Source organism: Acomys russatus, chromosome 19 (assembly GCF_903995435.1).
Source record: "Acomys russatus chromosome 19, mAcoRus1.1, whole genome shotgun sequence".
Lineage (NCBI taxonomy): Eukaryota > Metazoa > Chordata > Mammalia > Rodentia > Muridae > Acomys > Acomys russatus.
This window is the reverse complement of record NC_067155.1, coordinates 38,110,438-38,131,030: the sequence shown is the minus strand read 5'-3', so window position 1 is coordinate 38,131,030 and position 20,593 is coordinate 38,110,438. Positions and strand designations below refer to the sequence as shown.

General features: G+C 52.4%; 1 protein-coding gene across 1 annotated transcript; it reads left to right on the top strand.

Annotated features, from left to right (window-relative positions):
* The first annotated feature begins 328 nt into the window (after positions 1-328).
* Positions 329-16,265, top strand: LOC127202511 (extracellular serine/threonine protein kinase FAM20C). The gene is made up of 7 exons (XM_051161146.1): positions 329-423; positions 2,588-2,703; positions 12,808-12,988; positions 13,865-13,974; positions 14,105-14,186; positions 14,686-14,745; positions 15,845-16,265. The coding sequence occupies exons 2-7, from the start codon at positions 2,628-2,630 to the stop codon at positions 16,092-16,094; spliced, it is 759 nt and encodes a 252-aa protein (XP_051017103.1). The 5' UTR covers positions 329-423; positions 2,588-2,627; the 3' UTR covers positions 16,095-16,265.
* The last annotated feature ends 4,328 nt before the right edge of the window (positions 16,266-20,593 follow it).

The following is a 20,593-nucleotide window of genomic DNA, read 5'->3' as shown; positions in this document are numbered from 1 at the left end:
TGGAGCCCTGACAACCCCCCGCCCCCCGCGCGTCCCCTGCATCCTTTCATATCCCAGCTCTTCCATAATTTTTAGGTGTTGGTTTTCTCTTGCCGTGTGCATCCCAGGGGTTGAATTCAATCTTCAGCTTAGGCAGCAAGCACCTTTATCCACTGAGCGGTCCCACTGGCCCTTTCAGTTAACCCTTGATGGTGGTCCTCTGACAGCTGGCCAGCAGAACACCTGGAAATGTGTGTCAGCTTCCCTTCCAGCTGTATCCGCACCTCACCTTGTTCCCTCAACAGAGGTCCCCTCCGTGACACTCTCTCTGTCTCTATCTGTGTCCTACAGGCAAACAAGGGAACAGGAGACACCGCCTGACTTTTTTTATTTCTCCGACTACGAGAGGCACAATGCAGAGATCGCTGCCTTCCACCTCGACAGGTGAGTCCCCTCCCTTCACACTGCCGAGAGCCACCCAGATCCAGACTCTTCTATGTCCCTAGGCATACCACCCATGGAGAGGCACAGGGCTGGCCTTAGGGATCCATGCAGCCACCATTGTTACCTCTGCAACCGCTCCATACTTAAACCATCACAGGCCCATCAGTGTGTGTGTGTGTGTGTGTGTGTGTGTGTGTGTGTGTGTTGTGTGTTGTGTGTAGCACACACCTGTGCACATGCTTGTAGACACTATGTGAGAATCTCAGACGTCACTCCTCACGAGGTATCCCCTATTAAGGCTCACTCACTGGCCCGGAACTCTCCAAATAGGCTAGGTTGGTGGCTGGCTGGCTGGCTGGCTGGTAGCTGGCTGGTTGGCTAATTGGCCCCAGGAATCCCCCTGTCTCTGCCTCTTGGTCCTGGGATTACAAGTGCGTGCCACTAGAGGCTGAATTTAGACTACGCTGTCTCTCCAGCCTTCCATAACCATTCTTACAGACCAGAAAAGGTGAGGCCTCGGGGAGCCACCAGTACCCTTAACCAGAACCAGCCAGCCCTCCTTGCATTTATGATCCTGGTGGGCACCACCCCACTCCCTGTGTCCAGCAAGGAGCAGCAGGAGTAGATGGCAGATAGCACGTTGCAGGGGATAAAGGGAAAGAAATAAGAGCAGACAGAAGTGCCGGGTGTTGGAAGGCATCTTGGAGGAAGTGTTGTTTTAGTGACAGTAGTTGGGAGGCTCTGTCTCCTGTCTCCTGAGGGACAGCCTTGACCCAGCAGAACCTGGTTCACTATAGGTTGCACTTGGCTCTGTCTGTGCCCTGAGGAGCTGTTCACAGGCCTGATCCCGGGGCCATCTCTGAGGGGTACAGAGGGATCTCTCAGCCCAGGCAATAGTACAGATATAAGGCTCTGCATTCAGCCCTCGAGACCCTCCTAAGCCATGCCTAGACATAGATGCTTTTGTTTTGTTTTGGTTTTGGTTTTTTCGAGACAGGGTTTCTGTGTGTAGCCTTGGCTGTCCTGAACTTGCTTTGCAGACCAGGCTGGCCTCGAACTCACACCCATCCTCCTGCCTCTGCCTCCCTGAGTGCTGGAATTAAAAGCATGCACCACCCCACACCAGCTTAGACATAGACCTTAACTCGGCTGCCATGGGGCTGCCTAGATTACGGAGTCCAGGCTCCATCTTAAACCCATGAGCCAGAATCTGCTTTCTCACGGGATCCTGGGAGAATGGTGCAAGTCACAAACCTTGCATGGGAACTAAAAATCCCCAGGAGCCAGACATTTAAATATCCTGAACCCAGAGAGCTTTTCAATAACACACCATGAGGTCACTCAAGTTACCTGCTTATAAACCAGCCATGGGACTGGATAAATGACTCTGTTGGCAAAGTGTTTGCACGTGGAGTCTATCCCCAGAACCCTAATGAAAAGAGTGTGCATGGGGTACACACTTACAATTCCAGTGCTGGGGACCTCTAGGGCTTGATAACCAGTTAGCCTAGCTTAATCAGTGAGTTCCAGGCTGCTGAGAGACCTTATCTCAAAAACAAGGTTGGTTGCTTCTGAGGAATTGAACTTTGCCAAGGTTGACCTGAAGTGCTGCATGCGCATGTAGACACCCACACGTGTACATGCACATTAAAAAAAAAAAAAAAAAAAGGAGTCATGAAGCTTGGGGTGGCATGATGCTGGCTGCAGCTGTCCAATGAAGCCCTGGGGCCCCTCGTCACAGGAATGTGGTCTGTCCTTCCCCTTCTGTCCACCCCTCCACCGGGGACAACTTCATCTCTACATCCTGTGTCAGCAGGAAAAGCTAGCATCGGGCATCTCTATTTAATTAAGCAAGCGGCAATGTGTTCAGAAAGAGCCCCATTAAGAGTGGGTAATTTAATTTAATTTCCTTTTAAATTTAGCCCTGGAATGAGGGCACATTTTAGTTGCCTGGCAAGGCCAGAGTCAGTGAATGAGGCGTGGAGGTTTCGATCCTTCTGGGCTGCACACTTTCCTGGCACCGGTGAACGGTTCTGGGCCGTGCTGAGCCTGAGAGCCTCGTGTGGCAGCAGACAGGAGAGTAATGGGAGCGAGGCTGGCCTCTGAGGACAGTGAGAATTGGCCTCTGAGAATAAAGACTTCTTTCCCAACCTTTTCTCAACAGGATCCTGGACTTCCGCAGAGTCCCTCCGGTGGCTGGAAGGATGATCAACATGACCAAGGAGATCCGCGATGTCACACGGGATAAGAAGCTGTGGAGAACCTTCTTTGTGTCTCCAGGTAGCCGGGGATAGGATATGGTGGGGAGTCCTATGTGGCTTAGGTCACATGATGGCCTTGGTCACCTCTAAAAAGAGTAGGGATTAGATCATTCTTCTTGTTCAGATCAAATATCCTGACAAAAGCCCCCTAAGGAAGAAAAGGTTTAATTTGGCTCACAGTCTGAGGGTGCACAGTCCGTCATGGCGGAGAAGGCATGGCGGCAGGAGCATGAGGCAGCTGCTCACATGGCACCCACAGTCAGGAAGCAGAGAAAGATGATTGCTGGGGCTCAGCTCGCTTTCTCCTTTTCCTTCAGTCTCTAAGATCCCATTCCATGGGGTGGTGCTGCGCACATTGCAGGTGGGGTCTTCTCACCTCAGTTAACCTCATCTAGAAAATTCCTTACAGATGTATCCAGAAGTGTGTCTCTTAGGTGATTCTAGAAACTGTCAAGTTGATGGCCAATATTAACCCATCACAGGAACCATAGAATCCATCCAGCCAATATGAACCATAGAATTCACCTAGCTAGCAGCTGTTTCCAGTTAGAGTGGCCATGCTGCCTCCTCCATGTGTGCCGTGGATGTGTGCCAATCTGCAGACACATGGTCTCTTAGTCATACCTTCCTGTGCCCCGACAGAGGGGTTCCACTGTGGTCCAGTGTGCATTTACGTTAATTGATTGATTGATTGGGATCTTTGTTGTTAGATTATTTGGTTGATTTACTTTGGGTTGGGTTTGGGGGCGGGGAGAACTGATTGCTGCGATTACAGCTGTGAGCCCCCACCCCTGGCTGTTGTTTTGTTTGTTTGAGACAGGGTCTTGCTGTGTAGCCCAGGCAGGTCTTGAACTCATGATCCTCCTGGCTGAACCACCAAACTGCTTGATGATAGGCCTATGCCACAAGAGCTGGCCTGCTGCGTATCTTTCGAACTCCAACCTGTCTTGGACGCCTCTGGTAGCCTGTCCACCAGAGCCCTGCTCTCCCAACCCCTTCTAGATCAAAAATACAGCCAATGGGACTATTGTGTGGGGATATGGCCGGCAGCCTTTCTCTGAGGATGGAGCAGCTGGCCACAGATCTCTGGTGCCTTGAAGGTCACTGCTGGATGCCCAGCTAGCTCTTCAGGGAGATGTGTGCGGGCAAGGTATTCACACTGATGAGACTTGAGACTTCACACTCTGAATCCCATGGACACACTGAAACCAAGTTGTGTTCTAACCATGCTGCCTCGGGCTCGGTTAGGCTGTCTGCTCTCTGAGTTTCTCCGTGGTCCAGGCCTGTGACAAGCTGCTGATTTCAGGTCTCTGTGATGCCCCTCTGAGCTCTGGAATGCCCTTGCCACCTACCGTGTGTTATTGTGTGTGAGTGGTCATTGTTGTTCATTTGTTATTTGGAGTATGTTTGGTGGATGTATGTGGGAGGTGGTGTGTGTGTGTGTATGTGTGGGGTGTATGTGTATGCTTGTGTGTACTGTGTGTGTGGTGTGTGTATGTTTCTATGTGTGCATGTATAGCATGTATGGGGTATGTGTGTGGGGTGTGTATTGGGGTATGTGTGTATGTATGTGTGTGTGTGAGAGAGAGCAGGGAGTGGGTACGCACGTGCAAAGTTGATCTTAGGTGCATAACTCAGTCTATTTCCACTATTACTGAGACAAGGTTTCTTTTTGACCCAAAATCTCCCCAGTCCCTCCTGTGCCAACCAGTCAGCTTACCCTAATGAACCCTGTCTCTGCCTCCTGGGTAGTAAGGCTACAAGTGGCTGCCACACCAGCTCAGCTTTTTCTGGGGCTCAGAACTCCAATCCTCATGTTTGGCAGCAACACCCTGTCCACTGAGCCACATCCTTGGGCCTTATTGTGTTTCTGAGACGGGGTCTCATGTGGCCCAGGTAAGCCTGGAACTCTCTAGGTAGTCAAGGTCGACATGAACTCCTGTTCTTCCTGCCTTCACCTCTCAGGTGCTTGCATGACAGGTGTGTAAAACAACACCTGTTTGTTAGTTTGTTTGTTTGTTTGTTTTGCTTTGTTTTATGCAGTGCTGGGGGTGGAAACTGGGGCTTCATTTATGGAAGCCAAGCCCTCCACCAACTGAGCTACATCCCAGAATGCACTGTTAAATATATATTATATACGTATGTATGTATGTATGTGTATATTGCACTGTACATAGTGAAGCTGCCAGAAGTCCCAAAGACATCCTGCAAAGAAGAATGAAGTGACAGAGTGTGGCAGGGGGGAGGGGCTAGTGCAGAGCAGCTGTCCCCTGGGAGCCACATTCTCCTGATAGTGCAGGCGCTAACTCCACCGTGCCTCACACCCCTGCAGTTCCCGCAGATACATCCAATTAAGGCGTTCATTAGCTTTATCTTCAGTCTTGGCGGGCGCACAAAAGCCGACCTGAAAGCTCCCGCTTGTCGTCTCTGCAGATCAGCACTTGAGGTTCTTTCCCTAGCTGCGTTCATAAATGTGTCAGAATTGAGGCCGTGAACCCACGCCTTGCTGCAGCTCCAGCTCAGATTCCATTGATAAGAGGAAATAGGGGAGCTGGGGAGCTGGCTCAGCGGGGAAGAATGCTTACTGCATAAGCATGAGGCTATGGGTTCAAATCCATGCCCCACGCCCCACGCCGCTGCCCCAGCACACATGTGAAGGCTGGGCCTGGATCTTCACACGCCTGTAACCTCAGCGCTGAGGGAAGTGGAGACAGCAGGGTCACTGGGATTCCAGATACTGTGAGAAATTTGTCTAAGAGTGTAATAGGTTGAGTGCTTGAGCAAGACACCCAATATTCTTCTCTGGCCTTTGCGCGCACGCACGCGCACGCACACACATTCCTTGAGTAGGTGGAGACACGCATTCATCTTTCCTTGGCCCCTTGTGGCCATCTATCAAGAGCTCCTGGCCTAGGACCCCTGGGTCTGCTAATATTCCCGTCTTGGTACCTGCCTGCCTCAACCACAGGGACTATCCCTGATGGCCATTCATTCCTGCAGCCCCAGATCTTAGCATCTCCATCTTCCAAACCCAGCTGCTTCTAGTGGCCACAGGGACCGACCACCAGACCTTAGGCACCTCGGATGCCACAGCTATTAGGCTCCTGGGCTCAGCTGCAGCCTGACTGTGCTTGGAGACTGCACTGCTTCTTGTCCTTTGCTGTATAGTTTGGTCCAACGTGTGTGTGTGTGTGTGTGTGTGTGTGTGTGTGTGTGTGTGTGTGTGTGTGCTCATTCACATTTGAATGCACTCACTTTTCTGTGTGTGTGTATGTACTCATCCATGTTTGTATGTACTTATTCATATGGGTGTGTGCGTGCATTCGTGCTTGTGTGCACTCATTCATACAGATGTGTGCACTCCTTCATGTTTCTATGTACTCATTCATATGGGTGTGTGCACTCATACAGGTGTGTGCACTCATACAGGTGTGTGCACTCATCCATGTGCATGTGTGCTCCCGCACATATGTGCACTTACCCATTTGCACAGGTGTGTGTGCACACATACATCTGGAGACCAGAGGACACCCTTAGGTGCCCTACCTCAGGTGATGTCTACCTTGCTTTTTGAATCAGGCCCCCCTACTGGGACCTGGAGCTCACCGATGACATTAGGCTGGCTGGCCAGTGAGCCCCAGGGACCCTCCTGTCCCCACTACTCCAGCTCTGAGATTACAAGCATTTGCCACCACACTCAGCTTTGTTGTGTGGGTTCTGAGGATGGGCTTGGGCTCCCGTGCTTGTGAGGCAGGGCCTTAACTGACTGAATCATCTTCCCAGGCCAGACTGCAACTTTTTAAAAAAATATTTTTATTTATTTATTTATTTATTGTATGTACAGTGCAGGTGTACATGCAGGACAGAAGATGGCATCAGCTCACATTATAGATGGTTGTGAGCCACCATGTGGTTGCTGGGAATTGAACTCAGGACCTCTAGAGGAGCAGTCAGTGCCCTTAACCTCTGAGCCATCTCTCTGACTACAACTTTTATAGTGATTTTTTTTTTCACCCTATTCTCAGAGGCACCACTGCTTAGCAAAACGGGTGGCCCACTTGTTACTCAGACCCAGCACTCAGCATTTCAGCTTGGGCCTCAATCCTGGGCTCTCAAGTGAGGACAGGAAGTGAAGATAACCCTGGGCAGGTCCGACAGGGGTGTAAGCTCTGACCACTCAGTCACCACTGGGAACATTGCCTTCCGAGGCCACGCAGGCTGGAGAATGTCACTCACCTAGACCACCCACTCAGAGCAGAGCTGCAGGCTCAGCATTCAGGCCAGTGGCAGGGGGTCTCACCCCTGCAGCTGTAGGCCAGGTAACACAGCACCCCCCGCCCCAGAGCTCTCAGATAACGCGTGGATGGTAGGACAGCCATCCGGAACACAGCTGGGGACACAGAAGGACTGCTTTCTACCTCCTAACAAGTGATGCTCACATTTCTGGCCTGGTGGGGAGGGTCCGGGGGTTCCCAGAGCTCTTGTTAGCCTCTCCCTGGATGGGTCTGCGCAGAAGGGGTCATCTTGTCCCTGCTTTATTGCATCACACAGTGTTTTGTGTGCATGTGTGCTTGTTTGTAGGTAGGTGAGTGCTTGTGGGATGGTGTGTGCACATGTGTGTTCACATACATATATGCAGAAGTCAGCTGAGGCTACTATTCCTCAGGAGCCATTAACCTTGATTGGGTTTTTGTTTGTTTGTTTGGTTGGTTGGTTGGTTTTTGTTTTCATTTTTTCGAGACAGGGTTTCTCTGAATGTAATAGCCCTGCCTGTCCTAGACTCACTTTGTAGACCAGGCTGGCTTTAAACTCACAGAGATCCGCCTGCCTCTGCCTCCTTGAGTTCTGGGATTACAGGCTAGCCTTGATTTTTAATGCAGGGTTGCTCCCTGGTGTGCAGCTCCCTGAGTAGGACCAGAGAACCTCCCGTCTCTCTTCCCTAGTGCCTGGACTATGGACTACAAGTGTGCACTGCTAACACACCCAGTTCTGGGGGGGGGGGGGCAGTTTGGGGGATGGGGCATGGCTCTCCGTGCTTCTCCTGGCTGCCTCCCTGGCCTTCCGTGTAGTATTTAAGTGCTCTAAATGCACATATCTGTGAATTAACTCCCTCCACTACCAGGACAGGACCCTCACCCCCCAGCCCCTGCCCAGGCCACGCTGCCTTCTGTCTTAGCTGCTGCCCTTTGTGGTCTCTGAGGCTTAGGTCCACTTAGGGGTCCACAGGTGGCCTCTTTGCTTTCTGTGACTTGGCACTGTGACCTCGCGATTGGCCCATGTCACCTAGACTGTCTTCAGGGTCACTCCTGTCTCCCTGGAGATGACTTTCCACCAGTGGCAGTCCACATCTCGCTTGGCTCTTCGCCTGCTGGTGCCATTGGGTGGGTGCCGTCGAGGAAACCACCCAAACGGGAGTGAGAGGACCTAGGACAGTCAGAGGCAAGTCAGGATCTCAGCAGGCTGTGTTTTCTGTAGCCTAAGGCCCCCAGCAGCTCCCCCAGAGGGGCGGTAGGCAGCTCCTGAGGGTATGTGGGGTTCAGGCAGCAGCCATGGATGAGGACTTCTGAGACAGCAGCCAGGAAGGTCATCCCCAGTCATTTTGGGACCGTGAGGGCTTCTGGGGTTTGTCTGGGTTTTGTTTCTGTTCTGAGCATGAGCGGGCACAGCGGTTGCACATTGATCAGTGTCAGGTATATGTTTGACCTCTCTCTGCCTTGTTTTGTTTTGTTGTTGTTTGTTTGTTTTGGAGGCAGGGTCTCTCACTGAACCTGAAGATTGAGCTAGGCTGCATGGCCAAGTGAGCCCAAGGGATCCAACTATTTCCACCCTTCCTAAAGCTGGCATTACAGGCGTGAACCACCGTGCCCAGCTTTTTTTTTTTTTTTTTTTTAATGTGGGTTCTGGGAGCCTAGCTTAGGTTCCTGGGGCCCTGTTTACTTTTAATAAACAAAAATACTGAGCTAAATATTCACACGAGCAGATGAGGCACATCTTTTGTTGGTGTGGGGCTCCCTCACATCCTAGGCAGGGAACCCCAGCTGATCACCCTGCACATCCCGTGGGCTTCCCACACTAGGTCTGCTGGTGACCACTGATTGTCATGTCGGCTCCTCCCTATGTCCCCCTGCGAGTGCCGCTCCGACCAGCTAGCCTGCAGCTCACAGTGAGGCTTCCCAGTCAGTTACAAGCTATTGATTAGCCCCCCCCCCCGTGAACCCCAAGAATCTTCCCTGACTGTCGGGGCCCCCTTAAGGTAGGCTGGATGGTTGCCTTGACGTTCTGCAGAGCTGGTGTCACCAGCCACTTCTGAACACAGCCACCTCCACCTAGCCGTCCCTGCCAGACCGCTCTGCCCTGTCAGCTGGATTTCTCCCAGAGAACCTTCCAGATGTCTGGTTTCCTCTGAAGCACAGGATCATGGAGGCAGCTTTGATCTTACTTTAGAAAGCCAGATCTGTTTGGATTTCGCTGTTTCTGCTTTGCTTGCTCTTCTGGATCCTTCCGCTGCCAAAATTGCCATCACTGCTCCTGAGAGCTAAGTGCAGCTGGAAAGGCTTTGATCACAAAAGACACCCTTCTACTTCTGAGAGGCTCTGTTCTCGGTCAGTCAGGGAGAAGCGTGCCCCTCCCTTCCAGGTGGGACAAGCCTCACAAGGGCTTTCTGTAAGCTGGGGCATGGAGCCTGCAAAAGCTCGGTCCTGGGTGTATGGTAGCTCCTGGGAAATAAAGTTCAGAGAGGGCAGTTAAGTACCCCAGCAACACACAGCTGAAAGGCCAGGCTGGGCCTCTGAAGTCCCCCAGCTCCAATGAGCATGTTTCTTCTGTCTGTCTGTCTGTCTGTCTGTCTCTCTCTCTCTCTCTCCCACCCACCCACCCCCACACCCCCCTCTGTTTCTCTGTGAGACCTTGGCTGTCCAGAACTCACTCTGTAAACCAGGCTCACCTTGAACCCACAAAGATCCACCTGCCTCTGCCTCCCTCCCGAGTGCTGAGATACAAGGCGTGTGACACCACCGCTGGGCTGCTATGTCTGTTCCTACTGACATGTCTCATATACCCTGGCCGTCTGCACCCACCCTGTGTGTCTCTGAAAGTCATTCCTGTCTCAGTGACCCCAGGTCCCCAGCGTCATACACCCCCCGCCCCCTGGCCCCAACCCTGGCCTCGGCATCGCTTAGTTTTGACCCTCACTCAGTCAGCTTCTGCTTTCCTTCCTCGTTGACTGGGTTTGGCAGGTAGCCATGGGACTGTCTGTCCCCACAGTGTGCAGCCCAAGTGCACCCTGAGGAGCATGTGGTTCCCATGTGGATCTTCTGCCAATAGAAGGAATATCACCCTGAGCGACAGTGTGCCTGTAACCTTTTGCCTGCTGCAACAGCCTGTGTGCCAGGGTGGACACACGGGGCACATGGCCCCTTATGTGGACTCCAGGCCTCCTGAGTTGACCCTGGAAGGAAGGCAAGGCTGTCTTGGATACCTGGGCATCTCAGGCTAGAGTATAGGATCCAGGAAGTAGCAGTTTATTAGCTCATGACAGAGCCCTGGCCTGGGGTCTCACTGGCCCCCTCTTCAGCGCTTTGGAGGAAGGAGACCCATTGCGCCAGCTGTAGTCTTTTGAGGTCAGAGAGCCTGCTGGAGCAATGGGAAGGCAGCTCTGCCTTCGTTAGTGTGTCTCAAAAGGGGCAGGTGCTCATTCAACCCCAAGAGCCAGGCCCATCTTAGCTCTTCTGCCTGTGAGGTCCCCTTGTATAACCCTTAGCCCTCCAGTACCAGGCTAACGCCCACAGGCGAAGCAGCTGAGCACAGAGAGGTATGGGCCTCACCTCTGGTCACCCAGCCTTCAGAGCCCACCCTCCCCACCCCTAGGTGCCTCTGTGAAACCAGGTTGTATGGAGCAAAGACAGGGCTTCTTTTCGTCTTTTCAGCATGACAGGCTCTGAGCCCAGCTTAGGTCGGGCCAGCAGGCTAACAGAGGCATCCAATTTCATGGTCCTGGCCAACAAGAGATGGGATAGAAATTTTCCTCCTGGAGACTGTGTGCTGTTGCTTGGCCTCCAATGCCTTTTCTGCCCTAGGCAGGGGTAAGGGAGTGGTGCAGCGAGGGGCGGCTGTCTAAGCCCCATCGGCACCTGGAGCCGCAGTGGGCCGCTCTCCCTTTGATCCTTTTCCACCTTAATTACCCAGCACTGGCTAGGGAGGGGTGATGAAGCCAAGCAGGGAAGGGGAGAGGAGAGGCGGTGAGCCTGGCCAGCCAGGACTTGCGTGCCCAAGGGTGTGTCAGGAACCATAGGAAACACAGATCTGCCCCTCCCACCCCTGCCCCTTTCAGACCTGGGCCTGGCAGGTCTCCAGCCTCCTTCCCCTCTGAAGGCTTATGACAAAAGTATGCTTTGCAGAGCTTGTTTTATGGTTGTGTGTGTGTGTGTGTGTGTGTGTGCGCGCGCGCGTAAAATCCAGAGGTTGACATCAAGCGCCTTCTTCAATGTCTATCTTACCTTTTTTTTCTTTTGCCCAGTCTCTCTCTCTCTCTCTCTCTCTCTCTCTCTCTCTCTCTCTCTCTCTCTCTCTCTCTCTCTCTCTCTCTCTAAGATTTATTTATTATTATGTATACAATGCTCTTCCTGTATGTACACCTGCAGGCCAGAAGAGGGCATCAGATCACATAATAAATGGTTGTGAGCCACTCTGTAGTTGCTGGGAATTGAACTCAGGACCTCCGGAAGAGCAGTCAAGCCAGTGCTCTTAACCTCTGAGCCATCTCTCCAGCCCCTGCCCAGTGTCTCATGTTGAACCTGGAGCATCCTGATCGAGCTAGACCAATACATATGTATGTTATATTATATAACATGATAATAACTAGTTAATTAGTTAACTAACTAAAGCTAACTATGGGGTTACACATTTGTAATAGCAATTCTAAGGAACTTGACGTAGGGGGCTCCCTAGCGCTTGTTGGCCTGCTTGGCAAGAATAAGACAACGCAGGGACCCTGTCTCCAAATCAAGGTGGACAGTATCTGAAGACTGGCATCTGATGATGTCCTCTGCGCCCCTCCCCCCATGTGTATACACATACCTGCACACGCACACACACAAGTCCAAGCTCAGCTCCTACATAGTATATTTGAGGCCAGCCCAGGTTCCATGGAAGCTCTTTCTCAAAAATAGGAAAAGGAAGGAAACTGTTTCCTTTCTCCAGTGTTGGCTGGTGGTGTCTAGGTGGCTCCCTTCCTTCCTTGTGAACCACAAGGCCCGAGCATGGAAACGTGTCCATGTGTCTGATGTGCTGGGAACCCAAGCTGGACCAGCTAGGTCAGAGCCAGTACTCCTCTGACAGCCACTAGGCTGTCTTCCAAGTGTCTGCATCATTTGATGACCCTGCTGGGATCCCAGGACTCTCAACTTCCTTGACACAAGTCACCATACGACCCTTTCGTCACAAGCATCCAAGAGGGTGCCAGCTGGTTTCTCGCTATGAGTTTGGTTTGGTTTGGTTTGAGTTTCCTAGGCAAAGGAGATACTGAATGTCTTCCTGTGAGCCTGCGAGCTTTATGACTTGTTTGCAAGGGGTGTGTGTGTGTGTGTGTGTGTGTGTGTGTGTGTGTGTGTGTGTGATGTAAGTGCTCTTTGCAGGCAAAAAAAAAATTTCCTGGAGCAGGCGTGGTGGCGCACTCCTTTAATCCCAGCACTCGAGAGGCAGAGGCAGGTGGATCACTGTGAGTTCGAGGCCAGCCTGGTCTACAAAGTGAGTCCAGGATGGCCAAGGCTACACAGAGAAACCCTGTCTCAAAAAAAAAAAAAAAAAAAAAAAAGAAAAAGAAAAAAAATTTTTTCCTTAGGTATATGATTGGCATTTTCTCCACTCTCAGGAGCCTGAGTCGATCTTGGGAGATTAGAGTGCGAGCAGCAAGCCTCTCTCCCTTTGACAGGGTCTGACTTTGATTGAACTCTTGAGTGTGGCCAGACTATCCCAGACTCCTCTGCTCTGTAGATTGTTCCAGGGTATGGGATTGGGGGTGATGGCAAACACTGTGTGGCGAGACCCACGGAAGGGAGTACCTTTGGAGCAGCGCCGTGGGCATTGCTAGGGGTGGTGGCCCCTGACTGGATCTCTCCTTCTTCAGCCAATAACATCTGCTTCTATGGGGAGTGTTCCTACTACTGTTCCACCGAGCATGCCCTGTGTGGGAGGCCTGACCAGATTGAAGGATCCCTGGCAGCCTTCCTGCCTGACCTGTCACTGGCCAAGAGGAAAACGTGGCGGAACCCCTGGCGTCGTTCCTACCACAAGCGAAAGAAAGCTGAGTGAGTTGGACAGCGGGGACATGATGGGCCACATTCTGCCCACTGCACAGACAAAGACACCATCCCTGGGGGAGGGGGAGGTCATAGCTCAGGGTCAAAGGGGGCAGCGAGGACAGTGCAAAGCCAGCTCTGCTTGTTTCGCTGTGAGAGAGTGGCAGCAGTGTGCCTTGGTTACCGCTGCTGACAAAGATGGCTTTGGGCTCACAGTGTGAGGGTTCAGTCTATTGTCATGAGGACATCGTCATGGTGGCAGAAGCAGAAGCTATCTGGTCACAATCAAGGAGCAGAGAACGAGAGAGACTGTTTTATTCAGCCCAGGACCCCAGCCTAGGGAATGGTACCGCCTGCCCAACAAGTCAGTCTTTGCTTCCGTGGAACCTCCCTGGCAGCATCCTCACTGGCACACCCAGAGGTGTGTTTCCATGGTGACTGTAAATCCAGTCAAGCTGACAATATTAACCAACATAGGATTTCTATCTAAGAAATAGAAGAGGTGCTAGCCTGCCACTGGGGTCCCTCAAAACACACCCTCCCTCCCCCCAACACACACACTGCCTGCCAGGTGCTAGAAAAGACAGCCCCCTCCCTATAAAAAGCATGGCACCAGCTGATAGTGCCTGCAGCCCTGGTCCCATCCTGGGCAGGAAGAATCGCCTCATCACCTCCCAGGCCTGTGTTCCTGTTAATTCAGGCTCACAGCCTGTCCCAACCTGTGTCCCTGCAGACAGTCCAGCCCCATTGTGAGTCCTCCTTACAAAATGTGAACCTGCTGAGCCAGGCAAGCCCCAAATAATCTGGCTTGGAGCTCCCTCTTCTCTCAGAGGAGAGAAGACCTTCAGGCTTGGTTTCATACTGCCCTCCTCCGCCCTGCCACAGGTGGGAAGTGGACCCCGACTACTGTGAGGAGGTGAAACAGACGCCACCCTATGACAGTGGCCACCGGATCCTGGACATCATGGACATGACTGTCTTTGATTTCCTCATGGGTACGTCCTGCAGGGCATGTTGGCTGCCCAGCAACACCTGAACCCCTTTTTGACTGGGGGCACCACCTGGTGACCCTCAGCTGAGGAGGGGCAAAGGCCTCTGAGCAGCTGTGCATGCTTGTCCCTGCAGGGAACATGGACCGACATCACTACGAGACCTTTGAGAAGTTCGGGAATGAGACCTTCATCATACATTTGGACAACGGGCGCGGGTGGGTCCCTGCGCCCTTGAAATCCCTGCGGAGCCAGCCATCCCCTCCACTGGGGGCACTAGCCTAGCCTGGGAAGCCGTCACTGGGGCAGGGGAATCACCTGAGTGGTAGGGCCTAAGGGGACCTCGGGGTGTGCATCAGCCGGGAAGTGGAGACTTCCACAGGGTGCAGGGACTGTGTAAGTACTTTCTATCATACTTTCATGCTATCCTGGGGAAACTGAGGCCAGAGGGTCTGTGACTTGAGAAGTGCCAGCAAGCAGTCAGTTCTTCCTGTGAGAGGATGACTCATCAAGGAAGACTACCCTCCCAATTAAAAAAAAAAAATACCACCAGTGCTAGGCATGGCCAGAGCCAGCCTTGACATTGATGATTCTCATAAGGTTACCATGGTACCACATATGACACCATGGTACTGAGAGGTGGGAACCTTTATTGCCCTGGGCCCTGCCTGGCTTTCCAGCTACTATGCTCTGACCTCCCTACCTTTCCTCCCACAGGTTTGGGAAATATTCACATGATGAGCTTTCCATCCTAGCGCCTCTTCATCAGTGCTGCAGGTATGAGCCCAAGCCTGACCTGCTCCCTCACGGCCCCAGCTGGAGCCACCACTACCTGAGAGACAGGAAGCTGAGCCTGCCCCGACCCACCGGAACACCAGTGGGCAGGCATCGACAGACCAAGTCCATCTCACTTCACTGCCTGTTCCTCCTCCTGACCCCTTTCCCCTAGGCCTCACCTGGGGCACCTCCCACCTGTACGGTGGGAGGTCTACACAAAGGGTCCTTCTGTCCTGGCCGTGGCTGACAGAACTCACCCTGCCCACCTTCCACAGCCTCTCAAACCTACCACCACCACCACCACCACCCTCAAACCCACCACCACCACCACCACCCCCAGTGGCTGGACATAGACCCCCCTCCTCAAAGCAAATTACTTGTGTCCCTTGGGAGGTATGGAGTGTGCCTGGCCAGTTGAAGAGGGACAGTCCCCCAGGTGGGCAGTTAACCTAGTCTTAAGTCTGTCCCCTCTGGACAGGACTGTATTGATGTGTAAAAATGGTGGTTCTCGACCTGTGTGTCATGAGCCCTTTGAGGGTGGGGGGTCAGATGACCCTTTCACAGGAGTGGCCTATCAGATATTTACATTCTGACTCCTGATGGTAGCAAAATTAGTTATGAGGTAGCAATGAAAATAGTTTTATGGTTGGGGGCGGTCACCACAACATGAGGAATTATATTAAAAGGTCAAAGCCTTAGGAAGGATTTGACCGATCTGTCAGGCCTGGGGTCTCAGGCCTTCTTGTCCCTCTGTTCATGTCTTTGTCCCTGTCCGTGTCTCTCTCTACCTCAGTTTCTTCCTCCTCCTCCTTTCTCTCTCTGTCTCTCTGTCTCTCTCTGTCTCTCTCTGTGTCTCTCTGTCTCTCTGTCTCTGTCTCTCTATCTCTCCATTTCTGTCTCTGACTTGTCTCCTTCTCCATGGCTCTATCTCTCGTTCCCATGCCTTTATCTGCGTGTACCTCTCTCTGTGTCCCTGTTTGTCTATATCTCTCTGTCTCTTTGTGTCTGTCTCTCTCTCCAGCAAGATGCCACCTCACCAGATCCTCCCACCCTCTTTCCTTCCTCATGGTGACATACCCCTCCCCCACTGTCTCTGCAGGATCAGGAGGTCCACCTACCTGAGACTACAACTGCTGGCCAAAGAGGAGCACAAACTGAGCCTACTGATGGCTGAGTCCCTGCAGCGTGACAAGGTGGCGCCCGTGCTCTACCGGCTGCACCTGGAGGCCCTGGACCGGAGATTACGCATAGTGCTGCAGGCTGTGCGGGACTGCGTGGAGAAGGACGGGCTGAGCAGCGTAGTGGAGGATGACCTAGCCGCTGAGCACAGAGCCGCCACCGAGAGGTAGTGACCACGCTGCCCACGAGGGAGGAGGAGCACAAGAGCCTAGCCACCTGTGAATTCAGTGAATTCGGAAGGGATGGGTCGTCGCCATAGGTGACCTGTGGCAGGGAGCGTGGGGTCTCCCTCGAGGCTCTGTTAGGGATGTGTGGGCCTCTGGGTCCAGCAGAGAACAAGACAAAGCACTCTGGACATGCAGCAGAGTGGCCAGCAGGAGGCGCTTCGTCCATCCTCCAGGGAGGGACCTTTACTTACAATTTTGTACTCAACAAAAGGCTCACACTCCTGTCAATGGAGAACCACCCAGCAGACCAGAGATCACCAGTTGGGCCACTTTAAGGACCTTCAATGATGTGATCGCACTCTGGCCTTCAATTACAGTCCACTCTCTGCTCCCCGGACCTAGTGCCTCCTCTCTCAGAGGTTGGAGAGCTCTAGAGAGGGGAGGCTCCAATGGACATCCTGGCCTGTGTGAAAGCTGATGGGCACCCAAGGATGGGTTTTAGGATACAAATGAGCAGCTATCCATGTATCCGCTGTTGCGCAGTAGCCAGCCCTTACTAGTTGGGGGTGGGCACTGCCTGCCTTGGCTGAGCCCTGGACAATGGGTTATCAAAGGCATTATGCAGGGCCCCTGGCCCCAGGGCAGCAGGCTAACCTTGGGACTTTTTTTTTTTTTTTTTTTTTTTTTTTTTTTGTGGAGTAGTTTGCAGTGAGGTAACCGTGCAATAAAGTTACAGCAAGCGTGTGCGCCATGGCTCTCCGGGGTGGGGACTCTCACTCCTTGGCTCAGCTGCCCTCCTAGACAGAGGCTTAAAATATGGCCAGGCTCTGCTCTTACGGTGTCTGTGTGACCTAAGTCTTCAGCCTGTTAGGGCTGTGAGAGGAGCTGCCTGCCCAGCCCCCAGTAGATTAGCAGGGTAGGCAAGATCTGACCTCCTAAAGGGCAAGGTAAGGCATAAGGTCAGCTGTGTCGCGTTCAGTTCCTGCAGAGCTCGGGGCTCGGAGCCACAGGAGGCCTCCCAAGGGAGTCACCCACACATTCCTACGTAAGACCACAACACAACCTGAGCGGGAACCATACAAGCAATTGCCCAGGGACCCACTGAGAATTCCAAGTCATTTTTTTTTTCACTACTGGCCCCAGGGCTCAGACCACCCCTGCTAGAAGGGCCTACCTCCTTCCAGTAAGTTGTTACTGTGCTGGGCAGGGCCTGGGCCTCCTCCAGGGAGCAGAGTCCAGGAGATGACAGTGAGGAGGACCCACTCTGGACCTGTGCACTCTGGAGTCGTAAGAACGTCAAAAGCCATAGCCTGCTCCTAGTTCAGGCATTCCCCAGCTGTCACCTTGTGGCCTGTTCACATGTCACTGCCCTGGTGATGGGCATGGTGCTTAGCAGCGATTCATAATGGCGCTAGAAGCCAACAGTTAAGTCCCTGATGTTCTCAGACAAAATAGTACAAGACTGGCTTAGTATATACACGTACGTATATGTGTAGTTCAGAGTGTGTGTGTGTGTGTGTGTGTGTGTGTGTGCGCGCGTGCGCGCATGCAGGCCAGAGGTTGATACCACTTATTTTCCTCTGCAACCCTCTATCCAATTTGTCATGACAGGTTCTCTCACTAAACCTGAAGTTCGCCAGTTTGATTTAACGGGTTGGCCTGCGAGTCCCAGGCATACCCTTGTCTCTGCCTCCCCAGCACAGGAACTCCAGATGTGCACCTCTGTGCCTGGTTCCTTACGTGTGTTCTGAAAAGTGGAACCCTCAAGCAAGCACTGTATGGCCTGAGCCAGCTTCCCAGCCCCGTTTCCCTCCCTTGATATGGGAAACTGAGGCCCAGGTACAGAAAATCGGTAGATCCCTGAGTTGAGAAACCCAATGCCAGACACTCAGGCATTCTGAGGCCTGCTGAACCCCAAATCTCTATCTGGTCTCAGAGGACATTCTGCACAGCATACTGGCAAATGGCCCAAGACCATTGAACCACCAAGGAAACGAAACAGTGATCAGGTGGGCCTGAAGTTTCTCGTCTTCCAGTCTCGGCAGAAGGGCCGGTTTTTACCCCATGCCTCTGTTGCAGTGGTTCTTCCTCTCAGCCCTAAGCTCCTGGAATAAAAGACTCAGGAGACTCAAAATAATTTTACGAACACTTAGGCCATATTGCTAGGCTCTTCTCTGACTAGCTCATAACTTAAAATAACCCATTTATTCTAATCTACATTCTGCCATGTGGCTGGTTACCTTTGCTCAGGTACCATGTGTCTGTCCTCCTTACATCTTGCCGGGGCAAATCTCCCATGCCTGCCACTATCCCAGAATCCTTTCTGTCTGCCAAATGTCCCACCTCCTGTCTCTTGTATAAGCTATAAGCTATCAGATTTTTTTTAATTGACTGGTGTTGCATCCGTGCCATACACAACATTCCTCAAGAAGAAAACATAGAACTACCCACCACCTGGCAGTCTGGCCAAGGACAGGCCAGCCTCCCTCGCCCAGTGTGCCAACTCCAATGCAGGCTTCCAGTAGGCTGGACATAAGTGTTGGCTTGTGCTGGTGTCCTCTCCATGACCACAGGGTCCCAGGGCATCTCATTACGATTACCCCCATCCTTCCAAGATCCTCCACTATTAACAGACCTATGGATCCCAGTGGCAGGCCAGGCTGAAAAGCATGTCTTCATCACTGGGTTGCAGAAGTGACAGAGCTAGAGACGTGACCAAGTCACTAGACCTGTGAGGACTGAAAACGGACACACATCACTAAGGGCAGACAGCCCATAAGATATGAAGGAAGGTGTCAGGCGCATCTCATATCCATGTCCCAATCCTAGCGTGACTAGGGACAGCACCCCCTGGTGGAGGTGAAGAGGATAAGTGGGTTCACACAGGTTGGCCCTAATCCAGTGCCATGGGTCACACACTTGGAAAGCTGAGAAAAGCATATGACTATAAGTTCCAGGCCAGCCTGAACTAGAATGAAACCCCCCTCATCTCAAAAACAAGTCCAGTGAGGTGGCTCAGTGGGTAAGGCTGACGACCACCAAGGCTGACGACCTGAGTTCAATCCCCGGGACCCACAGAGTGGAAGGAGAGAACAGATCGTTGTGAGCCACCAGACACAGAGGGTGAATTCAGTGCAAATGGCAGGACCAGATGCTGAGCTAAACACTGGGAGTGCATCTAGAATGCCTGTGCCCTCAGTGAGTGGTATGTCCTCCCCCCTCGGCCCCCCATGAGAGGGCCAAGAGGTCAGTGAGAGAGGACATGGAACTCAGAGTCTTCTGCCCACTAGCAGCTGCGGTACCCACTACAGGACAGCGTGGGCACTCAGGCTGGTGTAAAACCTAGGTGGTGGCCTGGGGTCCAACACAGACCTGATGCTTCATGACATAGTGGCCAGTCTTTCAGCTCTTCTTTGGCCTCTGTGATCACTGGGCTTCATGAAGGTAGGTTAGCCACACCTGCTTTTTTCCACCCTCCTGGTCAACCATCAATACCGCCCACTGTCCCTGAGGTGGGTACTACAAGTCTGTAAAACAGTGGCCATCAATCCTGCATATCAGATGTTTACACTACAATTCACAACAGTAGCAAAATTACAGTTATGAAGTAGCAATGTAATAGTTTTATGGTTGGGGGTCACCACAACATGAGGAACTATATTAAGGGGTTGCAGCCTTAGGAAGGTTGAGAGCCACTGCTCTGGAGGGTCCAAAGAACCTCGCCTCCTGAATCTCACCTCACACCTGCCCTTTACCCCAATCCACGGAGCTGTGAGACCACAGGAAGACATACCGGTGAGACCCATGGCTGCCACGCAGATGACAAGACGTCTGGGAGGCTGTACATTTGCTCTCTTCTGTAGGAAGCTATCTCTGTTTACCAGAAAGACACGAGGGCTGAGAAGCCCTAGCTGACCTACAAGCTCCGTGTGGGGCTGGGAAGATGGCTCAGTTCAGTTACATTCTTGTCATTCGCGCATGAGCACCTGGGTTGAGATCCCTACCACCCACCTAAAACTCTAGGTGCCATGGCCTAAGTCTATAACCCAAGCATGGGAGAAATGTGAATAGACGAGTCCCTGACATTCACTGGCCAGACAGGCTGGCCAACCAGTGAAGTCGGTTAAGCGAGCCCCTTACAACAAAAATTAAGGAACAACTGATGAAAAACGCCCGATGTCAACCTTTCCCTCCACCTGTGTGCCCACACACAAACACTTGCACCCACGCACATCTGCACACACATACACACATATACGCATGCTAAATAAAGGAAGAGCCCATCTTGCTAGCCAAAGCTAGCAAATTTGCACTTGTTTCATACAGTGGTAGATAACGACGGTACCACGCAGTGGCTTCACACCAGCAGTTCTCAAACCTATGGGTCTCGATCCCTTTGGGGGGTTTGCACATGTCAGCCATTTACCCTACGATTTATAATAGGAGCCAAATTGCAGTTATGAGGTGGTAACAAATTAATTTCATGGCTGGAGGTCAGCACC